The sequence below is a fragment of the Vanessa cardui genome, chromosome 2, assembly GCF_905220365.1.
Source record: "Vanessa cardui chromosome 2, ilVanCard2.1, whole genome shotgun sequence".
Lineage (NCBI taxonomy): Eukaryota > Metazoa > Arthropoda > Insecta > Lepidoptera > Nymphalidae > Vanessa > Vanessa cardui.
Genome location: NC_061124.1, coordinates 10,238,714 through 10,257,758, shown reverse-complemented (window position 1 = coordinate 10,257,758; position 19,045 = coordinate 10,238,714). Strand labels below are relative to the sequence as shown.

Genomic DNA, 19,045 nt, shown 5'->3' with positions numbered 1-19,045 from the left:
CCTATTGTGTTTATAAAATAAGCATTTACTTGATTTTGATATAAAAATAATTTTAAAGCGTAATTCGCCTCATAGTATTTGAATTATCAATTAAAACAAAAACAATAGCACAAATTTTCAATAGGTAAACTTTTTTATGTATATAATAAACATTCCATTTTTTTATTATTTTTTTCATCCTGACATCCAACGAAAGTCGAGATTTGAATGATTTTGACTGTATGTAGTCCGAGCTTATTTTCTATTAGTCTGTTTACAAAACACGTGCATGGCTCTCTTACCCTTTCTACTATTCTAGGATTTCGGTCAGTATAAGAACACATACCGCATATCTTTTTTTTACATACTAATATTTATTTGTAATTGATGAATTATATGATAGACTTGATATTACAGAGAATTAAATTACACAAGGAACATGTCATTTTAAACTTGTCTTAAATTATTAGACTTCTCGAATGAGTCTTCCATTCTGGTATAATCAATTCACATGATAAACTGTTGATGGGACAAGGAGATAAAGGCGACTCATATGTCATAAAGGCCGTGTGCCTTAAATTTCGCCTTTGCGTTATGCTTTCTTATGTAGGGTCCAGGAGTTACCGCCACACCCTACCCCTTATGTGCGCTTAGCGCGAATACTTTTACTTTGTATAATTGGTTTCCTTTAATCACAAATTGTTTCAATAGCCATCGATTTCGATGTTTTACATCTGTATCCTCGTATTATATAGTCTTTAGAATTAGCTTCTACTTCTTAAAGGTTCATACTTCGAGGTCGAATTACAGATACTTGAGTTGAATGCTCTGAGCTAAGGCGAATTTTTAACTTGATATATTATTAATTTAAAAAAATTATTTAAACATCAATAGGATTTTTATTTTGTTATAATGTTTCTAATTTATCTTGAAAAAACATATTTTAACAAGCTTTTATTAATACTGATGTAACTATTAATACAAATATGTCTTCGATACATCTTTATAGTATATTTTTTATGATAAAATACATACATAGTCGCAACATTCTATTAAAGATTTCAAGAATTTCAAGATCGCAAGATTTTATTAAAATAACAACTTGAACTTTCTTTTCATTTCAAACAATATGTTCAAGGACCAAGTAAAACCAAGGCTTATTTTGCAAAATTGACTGTTACTACCTCGTCATTCTAGTGACTAGCTCACAAGGCCGCACATCCCTCAGCCCTAGAAAACCAGGTTGGGGCAAATTAAAGTTATTGTATTTTTCTCTTGAACTTCTGAAAACGATACATGTATAAAACTCAAACTAATATTCGGAGAAAAACTTATAATGTCAATTAAAACATAAAAAAAAAACTAAAAACCAATTCAGTATTTATGTTTATTTATTTTTAAGATGCCTAAGATTTTATAATACAAATTAACTGAATCCTTAAATCCCAATTTTCTTGGAAGAAGGATCTGTTGGTTCTAATGGGAAACGATAATATTTATCGTAAATTTCTTCCCATAATAACGTCCTTTCCTTCAACAAAGATCCTCTCAATTCTAAAGTTCTATTGATGGACATATGTGGTGACCAGTCCGAACCCACTGGCTGCCATGCAGGCAGCTTAGAATCAGCTGGTACTGGTTGTCTGGAAGAGAAACAATACCTTTATATATTCCCTGTACCCATCAATGAAATGATGGAAATTAGTCATCACGAATGATGATGATGATTTATTATCTCAATTTCATTGTGCCTTTTTTATACACAAGATAGAATTAGTTTATTGTCATTTTTATATAAATTAAATTTTGTAGCCTACCATAACCTATTTCATTAAATGAAATGAAAGGTGTAAATAAGAAAAGTTTAATAGTACTCACCCCGTTGTCATAAAATTTAACCACAATTCTCTTAAAACTGCTTTAACCTTTTTATAGTCTGATGAAATTAAATTTTCATCCTTTTCAGTCGAAATTCCATCAAAAACGGCTTGGGCTTGAGCACAATGATTCGCTCCTCGAATATTAGTATGTGGAATTATTGGGGTATCGTTATCTACAAACGAGTACTCGTATAAATATATTTGGTTATTTCCATTATCCACGTGCATCTTTACTGATCTCAGTGTAGGGTATGCAAACATAACATCTGTGAAGTAGTTGATATACCCAAGAACCGTTTCGTCTCCCACGTCTTTATTGCCGAAATAAAATTGTTTAATTTTGTTTGCTACTTGTTCTTTTTCGCTTTCATTAGGGAACTTTAAATCGTGAGGGAGGAAATCTGAGAATTTTGCATTCATCTGATCCTTCCAAGTATCAAAAACAGGCATTCGGAATAATCCTTCCATTTCAACAAATCCATACAACATAGGAAATTTGTTATAATTGCCGGTCTTTAATATCTGAACTGGATTATCATCAAGAAATCGTTCTTGACCGACATCGCGCTCCACACATGGAGACATCAAAAAAATTGAATCTTTTCTTCGCATGATATTTGGTGAATTTATTTCTCCCATGGATACTGTTTTGTAAAATTCTTCTAAAGCGTTGAAGTCTTCCACATTTTCAAAATGAAGCAGTTTTGCGTACTCCTTAGCGTTTTCAATGGGATCAGATTGGATACTAAACGCAGCAGTATTTGCACCACTCTCTGGGATAACCCTTTTAAACAAACCTTGTGCCATTTTTGATAGCATGAGAAGATCTACCGAGGATGAACCAGCACTACAACCTGCTATTGTGACTTCATCAGGATTTCCACCAAATTTAGCAATATTTTTGTTAACCCAACGTAGTAAGGCAACTTGATCTTTCATACCAGCATTACCAGGTACATCTTTGGTGCCTAAGCATAGGAATCCGAGTGCTCCCAACCTGTAGTTAAATGTTACTGCGATAACTTTGTTGCTCTTAACTAAATGTATGGGTTGCATCATGTTTCCCCAGCCTATTGTATAAGCGCCCCCGTGGACATAAACAACGACTGGAAGTTTTCTGTCAGTTTTTTCGGGGACGTAAATGTTGACAATTAGACAATTTTCTCGAAAGTCGTTGCGAGATCCATTCATATAATTGACTTGAATGCATTTTATATTCTTTTCCACAGCTTCGAACGGTTCAGACCAGGTGGGTGGTTGTAGAGGAGCCTAGAAAAAATAATAGCAATTAATACGGCATCCGTTTTAGGACATGCTCGTAAATGAGCTAATTTGTTATAGTAACCATAGCATTATACTTATTGAATTCTGAATACAACCTCATGTATAATCATTACTAAAGACAGATTATTAGTTTCGGCCAAAAAGTAGAAAAGCATGGCATTGCAGACAGCAAAATACAGTACATTTTTGGATACAAAATTTAAAACAACGTGCTAATATTGCATATTGCTATTATCATTCGTAGAAATTCGAATCGAATGTTTTGGCTTCCTTTATGACGGACAAAAAAGAAGGTGTTGATTCGTCTATTTACATACACAGACGAATTAAGTAGTTAAGTAATACGTGGAAAAATATATAGACATACATACTATATATTTTTTCCGCGTATAAAGTTTTTGTTTATGAACTGATTATAATGATTATTTTTGGTCGTGTTATTACATATGTATCGCTCCAAGGCGATACCAGTTTATTTTCGTTGATATTAGACATTATTAAAATTTCATTTGAAATGTATATTTAGAATAACATCATTCATAGTGGATATATAATGTTTTTAATTAGACTGAAAGCTTAATATAAGAATATACTTTAAAATATTTTTAAATAATTAACATACATAATTTAGAAAAGAGTATGAATTAAATATATTTTTACTATAAATTACCTTAAATCTGTCCCGCCCAGTCGGTGCCGTGGCGTACGGTATACCGTTGAAGACAAATACACCTTCATTCACATCTTTATATCCACGCACGGGGCCCTGATCCAGCTGCACTAAGCGAGATTCAGGATCAGCACAAAGTACTGAGTGTAAAAGACAAGGTAATATTGCAAGCCAATACATGTTCACACTGCAGGCTTGTACCGCAGACACTCAATCACTGAAGATTACCGAAGCTGTTTTGAATATTATCTGTGCCTGACGCCTATTATATATAAGTCATTATCGTACAAACGCTGTATGCTTACAAAAATAACCAGTTACACTTAAAAGTCCTCTGTGTATATTTATCATATTACCTTTGTGGCGGATCTGACAAGCGATTACGTAAGCGGTTTTCTTCGAATACTATCGTTTCGTTATCACCAAGTTAACAGTAGATGCTACTTTACTACGATTTGTTATTGTAGTACATTATGAATGTTATGTCACTGAAGTAAACAACTCTGATAAATTTAAAGTTCACTTGTGTTAATTAAATATTATTCGTTCATTCAAATAAGGAAAATTTACGACGAGTCAATTGAATGATGTGTTAAATTAAAATGTATAAATTCGAAGTGACTAGCCAGACAGTCAAAAATATACATAAATATGATCGCCGCGAGCAAATCTCTAAAAGCAAGAAAATTCGCTTCAACAAACTAAATGCTAATTGTTGAATTACCGATGATTTTTATAGGCTAAACCTTATTCATTTCAAATAGCAATTATATGCAAGTTTTTAAGAAAATAGTCTATTATTTACCTAACCACCTAACCCTAACCACCTTTATTAACCCACATGAGAAAAAGTATTCCCTTCTTGTTTCAAATAAAACATAAATCAATTAAAAGTAACAAAAATAAATATGACGAGTACCTTTTGAATTCATTGATATTTTTCGTTAAGTAACACTATTAGAAAGTCATTCGGCTTAATGTTGCCAAATATCTATTTAACGATTTTTTTCACGTAATCAGTACGAGTATACTTGTATCGCAAAGCAAACCCCTTATCATCTGACAGATTAGCACAGGACAAGGCGTTGAAGTTTCTGATTGACAAATTTATCGGTATTGAGCAAGGTCAACGACATGTACCTGTTAATGTGAATAAATGAAACTTTTAGAGACTATATTCTCCATGTCCAAATTATATAGTTAATCATAATAGATTGAGCTACCACAAACTTTACTACAACCGTCGTCCTTGAAGACACTCGTCATCGTGCAAAAAACTTAAATCTGTTAAAATAGGACAAATACTATATTCGTGTACGTAGGAGCTTATATTTTATGTGTGTCTGTGTGAGTATGTATATACTATCTGTGTTTATGTTTATCGAAAAAGACTTATTTTCTTATAGCCGATTCTTGTGAATAACTGTTGATGGGGCTTGGAGATAAAGCCATTAATTATAACAGCCATTCATTTCCATGTTTCATCTCTGTTGCGTCGAAATATGCAGCCTCTAGGAGTAGCTACCACCTCTTGAATGTTGATGCTTCGACGTTGATTTATAGGTAAGTTGTAAGAGGTAGTTTTATGCAGTTAAAGCACAGACCAGAGATTACGTTGTATTCTAAGAAAAGACGAACTCTTAACTTGATATTATGAGAGCACTATCCGACAAAAATGACATTTAATCCTCTTAAGTATGATCCTCGATTCTTATTGTACATTAAAATGTCAAAAAAAATATCACATTGTAGTTTTGTACCATTCTATTGTCTGTGATGATTAAAATGACATAAATTGCGCTTGAATTAGAAGCAGCTCAAGGTTCGTGGGGCGTCTGATTGGTAAAAATTGGGCCTCTATTTATATGTGTGACTCGAAAATGATCGCTTCCTTACAGTACCTACTCAGAGATTCGTCATAGTGCGCTATTTGTACGTGCGCGTAATTTGCAAGGGCTACCTTCCGATAAACACGGTAAATATCAACCCGAGGGGTATAGCGATCTTGGTTTCTTATTCACTTTCGAAACTAATATGACGATAAAGTTTTTAACGTAACCTTTTATAATTTCAATATATTTCATTAGAATACTATTAATCCTGTAATGTACATTCTTATTCCTTTTAATTATATATATTTTAAAATAGAAGCATCGTTTTTTTAATAGTTACCGTCTTGTTACTTGGCGTACTACATGACAACAATTCGATAGGCGTATAGGCGCATAGGCGCGTGCACGCACCGGGTCGGTTAGCCAGCGGTCGAGTAGCCTCGAACCAAAGCCAAACGCGGCGCGACAATTCGACTCCGAACGGCCTCTAATTAATACTCTTCTCTAAACACCAGAACAGAGACAATAATAATTGTGATCGCGTTATAATTGACACTTATGGTAAGTACCGAACAGCTACTACAAAGTCAGTCATCTTTTATAAACAGTCAAATTATAGGATATAAAGTATCTATTTTGCTATTGTTTCAATTTTCAGAAATATCCTTGTCATTGGTTAGTATTAGTGATAATAAAGCCTTTTGTTTATAATCATGTACTTATTATGGATCTCCTATACCTGACATGATTGCGGTAAGACGCGAAAACAAATTAATCAAACAAGATGATGTATCTATTAGCGTGCCTCATATTATTTTAATGAAATGTCATGATTCCCAATAAAAACATAGATTGCGAAATAATAATGTACTGGTTATTTAAATAATAATGTATTGTGTATAATAAGAAATGTCAACCTTGAGCTGAAGGCTTTAAGGCGTTACCTTTTTATTCTGGTTGTTATTTTATAATTCTAGATAACTAGACTATAGAGTTAGTTCTGTCGGGTTAAAGCGTAATTACAGTTGAGCGAGTTATGTAGGAACTTAAGAACTGCTACTTAACTTTAACTTCGGAACGAAAGATTTATAACACAATATATGCTATTATTAAGCTGACCAAAAAACAACGTATATGTTTTTGTTTACCAAATTTATCTGGTAATGATAACTCAACGATTTATCTTTGTTATTTGTATTTCAAGTATATTTATTGATCTTAGAGTCGGATAACATCTGTGAAGTAGTCGATATACTCTTAAACCGTTTCGTCTCCGCCCATTTTGTTACCGAAATAAAAATGTTCAGTTCGATTTGCTACTTGCTATTTTTAATATTCATCAGTGAACTTTAAAGAAAACAGAAAGTTACAGTCTCAGATTTTTGCATTCACCCGATTCTTCCAAATATCAATAAGGGATATGGGATAATCTCTGTAAACAAACTTTGTGCCTTGACATAATCAGAAGATCTACCGCGGAAGTTGGTAGGTAACGTTAACATACCCCTAAACAGTTTTATTCAATGTCTTGTAAAATTCTTCTAAAGCCTTTTAGTCTTATACATTTTCGAAATTAACCATTTTTGCCTTCTTAATGGAAGCGGATTTGATGACAGACGCTGCAGTATTTGCACCACTCTCTGGGATAACCCTTTTAAATAAACCATTTTAGAAATTGCCGATCTATATCAGATGATCCAGAACAATGACATGCTATTGTAATTTCATCAGGATTACCGCTAATGAGCCCTCAACGGTACGGTAGAATATATGACGATGCCTAGCAATAAATACAATTAATATTACTAGGATATTGTCGTTGCTTTTCACCGAATTCATAGGTATATGTTTCCAGCGCCAAAATATTTCCCGCCGTAGTCATCAATAACTACGGTACATACCTAAATATTAGCAATGAGACAAGATATATAATTTTATTAAATAGAGATTTTACGGAAGACATTTTTTGATTGTTGACTTTTATAGACTACATACATAAACATTTGATGAGGTACATCAATCGGTTCAGAGCAAGCAGGCGGCAAAAAAAATCATAATCATATTTACCTAAGAAAGAAGCACCAAGCATAAGAATTGTATAATAAATAAACACAAAATTGATAATAAAACATAAACAAAATAGACACACCGCTGTCGGTATCGTACGTAACAAGAAATAAAAAAATATTTAGGCATATTAATCGTACCGTGTTATGTATGATAACTTATTTTATTAATTAATTGTCTACATTTCTTTTAAAAACAATTGATATATGTTTCTTGTTATTTTTACAAGGAAACCTACGTAACTAAGAGTACCACGTGTTAATAATATATCGTCACTTTTATTTCAAGAGTTGCCATTGCTAAAACAAATATAATAATAAAATTGGAGTTTCTATTTGTAATATTAAAATAGCACATTTTTACTCAATTCATAAGTTTGGATATAAAGTACATATACCAAAAAATTTACAATTTTTGTTTGTCTGTCAGTTTGTTCCGGCTAATCTCTGGAACGGGTGGACCGATTTTACCGGGAATTTCACTAGCAAATAATTGATATAATAAGGAGTAACTTAGGCTATAATATTTTTTTTGTTAAATTCAAACGCGAACAAGTCACCTGCACAATTTGTAAATTAAATATTTAAGAAAGACATTAATTAATTATTACTTTTTCCAAGAAATCCTAGCAATTATAATTATCGTCATTTTCTTATCAAATATTAACAAAATAATTGGTTTACAAAGGTTAGAAAGGTTAATAATAAGAAAAGAGAAATTAAAAAAATCTACCTATATAAACCACGGCTCATATTATAAAACATATTTAGTCTTGCTTAAATAAATGAATTTAATTAAAATGCTGATTCATTTATCCAATAAAAAGCAGTATACTACGTTATCATCATTACATAGTATAAAACAAAGTCGTCTACCGCTGTCTGTTTCTGTGTATGCTTTGTTCTTTAAAATTACACAACGGATTTTGAGGCGTTTTTTTTTAATTGATAAATGGATTCAAGAGGAAGGTTTTTTGTGTAATCCATACACAATATATTATTAGATAAACACTTTTAGAGGAGTCAAAAGTGACGAAGAAAATAAACACATTTTATGCGCCCTTAAAAAAGGTCTTCAAAAAAATCTGCGATGGTATATCTCTTAGGAATATCCTTTACTTTTTACTCGAAATAATGGCATATTTTTGTAGTAATTTTAAGCAATATAGCGTTCATTGTCATCCAATTAAGTACCCTTTACAGCATGTAATATAAATAAATTTGATGAAAAATATTACAAATTTAAAAAGCAGAGAGTAGACTGTGAGAGTGTTGCATTTTGTCTAATAACAAAAAGCTGTGAACGTTGTAAGACATTCTGTAGTATATTTAGTATCAGTACCCATGCGAGGCTGTGGCGGGTCACTAATTCATACTATAAGTAGGTACCTTAGTAGATTTACCTAATCAAAATACATCATGACCTGGCAAGAAATAGCGCAAGAAACTCAGCGAGTTTTGTTCCTAGTTTTATTATTCTTTACAAACCTCATTATAAAAAAAAGAAAAACAAAATTTTATTTTTGAAACTGAAAAATGATCGCTTATCCATATTAGTAAAAAAGTCCGTTACTCGTTACAAACAGATTACTAACATATATAGCTACAACTAGGAGAGAATAAGGAAAAGTTTGCGTCCTCACGGACTAAACAATTCGCAATTTTCAGAGGAATACGAATTTGTGTCGTTGTGGAAATACTATGAAGATGATCTCCTGGGAATGCCTTCGTGAAGAAACTCGAAAACATACCTTTTTAAGCGTACCGTGTCGTGAACATCTCGGAGGAAAAGTTTTGCCGGCAAAAACTAGGACTTGCTACATTTTAAGAAAAAGTTTATACAGTGTTTTTTTTTTTATAAATCTGTTTCACTATTTTTTTTATAGCTATGGGATTGTGATTAAATTACTGTTCCTAATATAGCTTGCTTCAAAATTTTAAATGTTTGCTTATTATGTCCTATGTTTTTAAAATAGTGCGATTGATATCATTGATCTAGTGACTAGCAATGGATCTCGAGGTGTTAAAATCCCGAATTAGGTCTGCAAAATTTACGGAGTTTCTCTGTCGAGGAAACCTGTATAGGTACTTCGGAAATTTGGAATTTATCAGTGTTAACTCCCCTTGCCAATTTTCTGTGTCTGTGAATGAACAATAAGCCTCGTCTGAATTCTCTACGATCGTATGGGAATCTCTATTTTTGCCGAAATATAAGAGAGAGAATAGAGGGTGCAACTTTGTTCATTGTTAAAAGTCAAACAACTTAAAACGGGGCAAATCTCTTCATAATTGTATTGTATAAAATCATTCTTGATTAAATATACAATAAACGTAATTATGTTAAAATGATGTCTCAAGGTGGTAAAAAAAGTGACCGTAAATTCGTTGCTGATAATCTTTTTATCATTTATCATACTTAACAAAAGAAGATTCATATTTTAGATGGAAAGATATAAAATCACAGTTAAATCATAACTAAGTTTAAACACCCTTATCAAAAATATACGCTGATTTAAATGGTGTCGCGTAACATACTTTAATATTCAAATCATACTCCTGCATCGTGTTAACTAGGAGTTTGAGCCAAGTGTAGCGGTAGCCGTACAGCACTTTTTAACACAAAATTCAAATTTATAGCGTGAAATGGCATGGAAAGCGCTCGCTAAAGCACTCTACATGGCACTTCGCTCGACAGGAAATTTGCAATAGATTTAAGCGAGGGAAATATTCAAAAATGCTTTCGCGATGAAATCTCAACCGGCCGTTCGGAAATTGTGCAATGATCGAAAAAATTACATTCGATCTTTAAATGTTGACTTATATTCAGTCGAGTCAGCGATTATTTCGTTCGTTGAACGGAGAAAGTGTTTTAAGATTGTAGAAAATAAAATTTGGAATGCTTTTAGATCATGCATTGATGTTTGATTTGTTATTCTTAAGGTTTTTGGCGCTTGCGTTTTTGTCGCAGCATCAATGCCTACTGACGACAAGACCGGATTTAAAGGTCTGGAGACTCTGGGACAACGGGGAGGTGGAAGCCCCTATATTATCTTACAAATTCATTTAAACATTTTAATTTCTGTGAGTCTCACCTTTTGTATCAGTAACTTTTAAAACAATAATTATTAAATTTTTTTTACGTCGACTAGAGATATCTAAACATATATAAAATGGTTAAATTGTTTGAATTCAGGGGCCTCTCTGTTGTGGAGGCCCTATAGCATATGCCCCGGTTACCCATCACTAAATCGGGCCCTGACGGATGATGATGGTTACTTAATATTAGTTTGTCCGCATATTTGCCGATTTTAATACATATTTACTCACTTATATCGTGTTCAAAGTTATTTCTTCATAAAAAACTTCTCGGAGTAAGCAGAGCTATGTTGGTTTATTTATCTCTCCTCCAGTACAATTGAGGCAATAAGGCGAGGGTTTATACTTTTAATGAAGCTTTTTGTACTAGCACGCCAAGTTTTTCGGAGAATTAATAATGAAATGTACTTAATACTTGTGCCAATTTGAAACCGCATTCGTTAAATCTATCTAGAATTTAAAATCGATTGATGCAGTGTATATGTATATAATCCAGCATAAAATACGTATGTCATTAAAAATTATCCACGCATATATAACGGTAGCAATGTTTCGCTACAGCTAAGAATGCTCATTTGTTTGGATCTCAGTTGAACGTTACAGTACAAAGTTAATTGGATATAGGATGGAACAGGCGGAGTTTGGGCGAAACAATTATTGCTCGGAATCAACTTACTCCGTTACCCTTACTACAAGAAAAGCGCGGGATAGCACTAATAACTTACGTTAAGCAAACGTTTTCTAAACTAAATAAATATTTTTACGTATGTAGCTGTATTTTTTCATAAAAACAAAACTATTTTTCAGATGAAGTTCTATTACGAGGCTTGCATTCCAGCATAGCAACGATCTGTAAATTCCTTACTACTAGACTAAGGTCTCCCTTTGATGTGAAAGATTGGAGCTTCTACCACCACGCTGCTCCTGAATTTCGTTGAATTTATTACTTGCAGATTTCCTTACGATGTTTTCCTACCAACGACTTATGCTGGCTTATACAGAATTAATAAATTATAGTAAAATCTGCGAACTGAACAATAATTTCATTGTTAAATTCGAATACGTACGAAGTCGCGGGCACAGCTAGTTACTAATAAAAAAGAAACAAAAAACCAGTAGTAATGGTACCGATACAAATAAATGTACAAATTCACTCAACTGTTATATAAACCTCTACGAACGAAGTTAGTGTTCTGATCCGAGAAGTGATCGGGGATTACTCGTCCCAAACAAACTTAGATCACTCCTTGACAAATTGGTCTACTGCCTGCAGATGGCACATCAAAAGCTGTTCTTGACATAGTACCAACTGTATATTTCAATTTAGCAAACTAAAACTTTTTAAAATATATTCTTATGAGAGAGTACACTGCTTCGTTACGTAACGCGTTACCGCGCCAATCTTTCTGGCTTCCCTTTGCTTAAGAATACGGCAGCGGTAGGCTGACAATAATATACCATACCCAAATTTGTAATGTATATATTCAAGAATTTTAACTACGAATTAAATGTATTTTATAAATCATAAAAGATTTTATTAATAAATAACCTTTCCTTACATAATCGCACTAAATTGCACGTTTCTTTTGTTGTTTGTTTTTTTATTGTATCCGTAATATTTTCCACCTTATATTTAAAATTTATAGACATACATACACGCACACACTATAAGAAATTTTGAGAATCCCTTACATCATTGTAAGGGATACTTAAAATTGTGTGTCATGATACCAACCTTGGGCACTAAGAAGTAATGATCCTTATGCCTGTAGTTACACTAGCTCACTTACTCTTCAAACCGTCATAAACAATATCTACTAAATATTACTATCTATCTACTGTATGACAGTTAGGCGTTAGAATGCGACGAGTCTGTGATTCCTACTCAGACAGAATAACACAAAGCCTTACCACCAAATACATTTTTTAATATATGATTGTGTAATATTCATAGTAACAATATTTCTAGCTATTTAATTCATTTTAAAAATATTGTTAGCGCTGTTATACATACCTCTTTTCTCAGACAGATAACGAAGACCAGCATTCAGATATCATATTCAACATCGAGTGGAGTACCAGGTACCAAATTTATTTCATTATGATGCTTGATTGCTTTGTAATGAATAAATCATTTTTTTCTTTTTTTTAATACATTTTTTTCAACTTTTATCCGTATATCTTACCTATTTATGTTGACTTTAGCAAAAAATATAATTATTATGCCCTCATCATGTAAAAAAGGAGCGCTCGGAACATTATATCGAAGTGAGAAAAAAATATTTATAATTTCTAGTAAATAAAGCATAGTTTGTGCGAACTCCGGTGAGTCAACCGCCTTATCTGAGTTAAAACAAGTCACGATCGCTAGACCTTTTTCAATTTTCCGCGTGTCTACTGCATTCCCTCTCAATAATGTTCATCCTTCACGTCACAGAGCCATCAAACCTACATTATTTATTATATTTAACTTAATAATATTATATGTTACGTTATAAACCGTAATTATATAAAGATACGTAATTATCCTTTAAATTAACACTAACCAAGTATTAAGTACTTGGTTTAATCTATTCAGGTATTTTTACATTAATCGAATTTGCAATTTTAAAATAAATATGTTCTTATGGATTAAACAATAAATAGTTTTAATATACGTCTTTAAAAATGGTTTGTTTTATGGTTTTGATGAAGCAAATGATTAGACTGCAATTGCCATAAAATTGTTTTATAATAAGCGATAAGGTCAAGAGTGCACATCATACAAAAAATATTTAAAAAAAAAACAAATTAAAATTATACGAGCATTAGATATACATATAAATTGTTAATATATATATATATATATATATAAAGAAAAACCATGAAATAATACGGCGTCCATAAATACTTGACAAGAAACTCCTTTTACGGCGCTGTTTTTCATTCAATTTGCAGAAATAAAGGACTCGAAGAGATCGCGAGAGCACCGCCGCTCTGAAGGAAACATTACGCGATATCAGACGTATTTGCATATAACGGCCTCTGAAATGAATTTATTACGAGAGTGAAAATTAAAATATAGGAAGATTATTATTTTTATGATTATCGTCGTGACTGTTGAGAATTGAGACGAATGTAGGTATAAGATAAGAGTTTCATTACATTTGTGTAGCAATAGAAATAGGAAAATGATAAACAAACTAAGTATTTTATGCGATCTCCTAATAGCTCAGCGATATTGTGAACTATTAAGGGTAAAACATCTTTATTTATAATGCAAAACTAAATACTTTCACTTTAATTTTACTTCCAAAAATCCGATAACAGTTTCGTCGACGTTCAAATCGCCATTTTTTGGCAAATCCATAGTGAATGTCATAGATTAATCAAGCTCTCGACCAATGTTATAGCGTCAATTTGATGTCATATGTTGTTTATTTGTTTTTTTTTTCTGTCATGGTTGGAATAGAGTACGTTACGTTGTGTATAAGTAGGTAATAACCGGCAATCTGTAGGTATAATTCAAATATTATGTTCCTCTACCTTGGCAATGGGTAGAATACCTAAATCATGCAAGCAACATAGATAAATTTGCGCAATCACCATAACTATTTAAGTACTTAATTTGCCTTTATATTTTAGGTCTTCCTTGCCGGTGAAGATAACACTATGAAGAGATCAAGAAACATATATATAAATTAAGAAATTAACAGCTTAAAAAGAAAATTTCAGTAACAAATGTCCACTGTACATATTATATAACAATAAATTAACAATTTCTACTTGGCCTTTGTTGAAGTAGCCAGTGGTCAGAATGTGATAAATGTGTATTCATGTGGTAACAGATAGCCCCAACATCGTACAATATGCCGCTTAACCACATAATATGCTTTAGGTACGTTCTTTGGCAATAGACATAAGGGCTATAATAAATGAAAAAATATTTTTGAGTTGCTTACCGTACACTCCCTGCCCTACTCACAGCCTGATGCACATGTGTGTCACATATCGGACGACGTACATTAATAAGCTACTTTATTTTATATATAACCGAGCGCCATTGGATTAGTTGTTTCATGATTTTAATTACTTTCTCTATTTGATTTAGAATTGTATTTTGTAAGTTTATAAAGGGGTCTTAATAATTCCACGGTGGCATGCAATGCGAAAGCGATCCTGTGGCGCCCGTCGAAATACGGAGAGGGTACTGCTGATTTTTAGTGGGTATTTCGGTGTACTAGTGGCAGGGGCGTTCTGGGTACCGGCGAATCCCACATGAGACCACATTTGTTTTGTACCAAACGATGTGTTGGAGAAACGCGTTAAGAGTTATTCCAGCGAAATAAAAATCGGGGTCCTAACAATCGCCGTGATAACGAAATGTCACGTAGTGCGCTTATTGCTCGTAGACCTTTAAATTTACTTACATTATTATAAATCTGTTTTTATTTATTCGATAAATAGGGAACACGTGTGTATTTGATACTTTTAGTTTTGACTTTTATTTCCAAGTTAAATGTACGTAAAGTCATACATATTATTAGATAAGAGATTTCAAGAGATGCATGATGAGCAAAGAAAAAGTGACTGCAGCCGCGTGAAACTCATTTCTTTTAATTAAAAGTAATATAAACTTCTCTAAGTTGTCACGCAAGATAAGAGTTACACAAGGAAGGCTTTAAAACTAGTGTAAATAGTCAACATAACATTTCTATTTCAAGCAGCGCAGAAGAAATCACCCTAATGTTTGCCAAAGAGGATGATTTTTTTATGACATACTCGTGAATCGTGACGTGCTCGTTTGCCACAAACGAACACGAGACTCACTTGAAGAAAAGTGACTACCACTAGACTGGACATCTGCAACAACAGGGGGCTTGCAGGTGCGTTGCCGGCCTTTAAGGAAGGAGTACGCTATTTACTTGAAGGTTTCCATGTCGTATCGGTTCGGAAAAACCACCGGTGAGAGCTGGTTCCACAAAGTGGTTGTGCGAGGCAGAAAATGTCTAAGAAATCGCGCTGTTGTGGCTGATGTGGACATTAAGGTGGAGCGAGTGAAACTTTGAATTTTGACGAGATGTCCGAAGGTGAAATGTAGCAGCCAGGATTAATCCGAACAATTCCTTAGACATTTCCCGTGAAAAATTTGGTAGATGGCAAAAAAAGAAATAAACAGAAAAGCTTTTAGAAGATAATAAAATGAAACTATTTTTTTCGGAGTCATACCTTACCTAGACTTACCTTAAGTTGTCCCAATACTTTGTCGATAGTTAAAATACCTAATGTTTCAATGTGAATATATATACATATATACATCACTTTTTGAAGATAAAATGTAGTCTATAAAATACGAAAATAAATCATGCCAAACTCCGTCATTTGTTGAAGACGAGAAAAGAAAGAAATAATCAAATAAAACATTTCGTTTATTATGAGCATATCTTACGGAAATAACTTACCAACATTATAATAACAATGAAAAATGCTACACCGAGGAACAAAAGAAATATCAGGGCCTTTTGAAATTAATTCCGCCGCAGAAAAATTAAATTAGCCGCCGTTTTAATGAATATTAATTGGCCTGTCGCCGTTGCAGTCACGATGGCGTGCACCTGATTAATATTTAAATTGTTTATTTATTGGAATCAGTGGATGATACTACGAGGATACTTAGACCTTAATATGATATAAGTGAATAAATAGTAAAGAGTTTTTTGTGACTAAGATAGATAAACGCATTATCTTTTTATTTGTTTATCTTTCTATGTATTAAAAAAATCGCTACGCATCGGCAACGGCCAACTGATGGTTAATAAACACCACAGCACATATGCCCATAAATATTGGTGTTGTAATTAATGGCCTGTATCGCCAGTGCGCCATCAACTTTGGAAACTAAGATGTGATGTCCCTTGTCCCGGTCACATTAGCTCACTTAGGGTGAACGTCAGTTACAACATGGAAATATTCAATTTACTATTCAGAGGTACAATATCTGGTCAGTGGATGATACCTACTAGACGGGCTTGCATAAAGCACTTACTTACTTGATAGTATCTAATGTACATTTGCTTTACTTTTCTCCGTAACACCAGTGAGAATTGTTTACACGTAAATACACAAGTGTAAAATTTCATGAGCCACATATTCCTTACGACGTAAAAATTGTAAACACCAATTTTGCACATGAAAGTTCAGTGATGTGGTGGTGATATGGAGACCCCTAGGCCTTCTCCTGTAACCCTCACCTAAATCTGACCTTGAAACCACGAGTCCCAAAACCTAGTAATAAAAATATTGAATAACGCTTGAAATAAAATAATTAGTGTATTTATGAGTATGACATAACCAGGTATATCTTTCGTACTTTGGTAGATAAAACCACCACTCCGAGTCATTAATGAATATTAAATTGAAACGGCCACATTAAATGATTCGGCCGGTGACCGGCGGTTTCATACGGAATCCTTTCAATTTGGTTCTAATAACGAAATTGAAACGAGTATGTACTGTTTTTAATGAGTATCAATTTGCTGGAAACATTAATGCGCACTAAATCTAGCGAGATAGTCTGGCGTTTTAAAGCTGGTGGTAGCTTCACTTAATTGTTAAATGACGATTCAAAAGTGCTTGTAAAAGCCCACATGAATAAAGTTTACTTGATTTTAAACTATTTTTAGGTAAATATAAATAATTAAGTACGTGCATGTATAGCTTGGTTTTATAATAAAAAATTATTCACAGACAACGAAGATTATTTGATAATAGAAATAAAAAAGCATTCCAAAAACAAATTATTATATGCAAAATTTCTTGTCTTTGTTGAGTCAATTTTAGATGGAGATGCTTCCATATAAGTAATATTATTATCAATCATACCATATAAGTAATATTATTATTTATGCAAATAAGGTTACCTAAGGCTTAAGGTTTTAAAAACGTCGTGTTGCAAGTATATTGATGAAACTTTGTCACTAAAATCATACCTACTATATAAGAAATATTAATATTTATGCAAATAATGTTAATAGTACCTAGGAGAACTCAAATGAACACCTAACAATGTGTTGGTTTTTCTTGTTCAAAGATTTAGAGCTAATAGAATTTACAGAACATAATATTAACGTCTTAAGTTGTAACTATATGTTGTAACACATTACACAATATTAATATTCATCATCTTCACTTACCATTAGGTCCATAAACTAAAATCTACTTTTCTTTAAAAAAATATTACGTCATTTTAAACAGAAAAAATAAACAACCATCGAAACAAATCAATGCTACTTAATGTATTGACAGTATAATCTGTTTTCGTTTTTCAAATTTAAATTTAAACAAAAGCTTTATGGTATATAAATTGAAACTATCACGTGAACAACGTTGAAACGGTGAGCGATAAATGCAATATCCTGAAAACATTAATCATGGAGGAGTTTTAATATGCTAATAAAATGGAAACTGATACATTTACCGCGCGAATTTAATTTTAGTTCTCCATATTTCATACGAGTTCACTAGGTCCCTCAATATATGTACCTTCATACATGCTATTGGAATGTCGCTATTTCAATGGGCTTAAAATGAATAGTACAGAAATGATATCCATTTCATTCAATAGTATTTACATGGTTTTTTTTATGGTATAGGTTGGCGGACGAGCATATGGGCCACCTGATGGTAACTGGTCACCATCACCCATAGACAATGACGCTGTAAGAAATATTAACTATTCCTTACATCGTCAAAGTGCCACCAACATATGAAACTAAGATGTTATGTCCCTTGTGCCTGTAGTTACACTGGCTCAATCACCCATCAAACCGGAACACAACAAGACTGAGTACTGTTATTTGGCGGAAGAATAACTGATGAGTGGGTGTTACCTACCCAGACGGGCTAGCACAAAGCCCTACCACCATGTAAGGCAGTTCTTTAGGATTTAATTGGAAATCGTCAGAAAATAAATAAAATTTACCGACTTTGTGGCGCATCATTTTTTACGGCACTGCGCGCTTTCTTATTATTTTTCATGGATTAACCGATTGCAGAAATGCCGTACAAAAATATATGACCCAAAATGTGCTCACTCTACCTGCGCTTTTGAATTGTCACCAGCACTCAGTTGGACAGCTTACAAGTGACGGCATAGAGCTGAATCTTATTATTTTATGCTCTTATATCGTCCTATATACATCACCTGGTGGTTCATATGACCCAATTTTTTTTGTATATGGGCCTGCAGTCTATTATATT

At 32.9% G+C, this 19,045-nt stretch overlaps 1 protein-coding gene across 1 annotated transcript; it reads right to left on the bottom strand.

The window, feature by feature from the left end:
* Positions 1 to 1,349: 1,349 nt before the first annotated feature.
* Positions 1,350 to 4,150, bottom strand: LOC124541853 (cholinesterase 1-like). The gene is made up of 3 exons (XM_047119765.1): positions 3,814 to 4,150; positions 1,858 to 3,128; positions 1,350 to 1,622 (listed from the first exon to the last, which is right to left on the bottom strand). The coding sequence occupies exons 1-3, from the start codon at positions 3,991 to 3,993 to the stop codon at positions 1,418 to 1,420; spliced, it is 1,656 nt and encodes a 551-aa protein (XP_046975721.1). The 5' UTR covers positions 3,994 to 4,150; the 3' UTR covers positions 1,350 to 1,417.
* Between the last annotated feature and the right edge of the window lie 14,895 nt (positions 4,151 to 19,045).

What these genes read in the sequence shown, in the direction of transcription:
- LOC124541853 (XM_047119765.1), bottom strand. Translation starts at nt 3,993, where the DNA reads ATGTATTGGCTTGCAATATTACCTTGTCTTTTACACTCAGTACTTTGT. An exon ending in CTGGGCGGGACAGATTTAAG is followed by an intron (nt 3,129 to 3,813) that starts GTAATTTATAGT and finishes TATTTTTTCTAG; the next exon opens with GCTCCTCTACAACCACCCAC. An exon ending in TTAAATTTTATGACAACGGG is followed by an intron (nt 1,623 to 1,857) that starts GTGAGTACTATT and finishes TTTCTCTTCCAG; the next exon opens with ACAACCAGTACCAGCTGATT.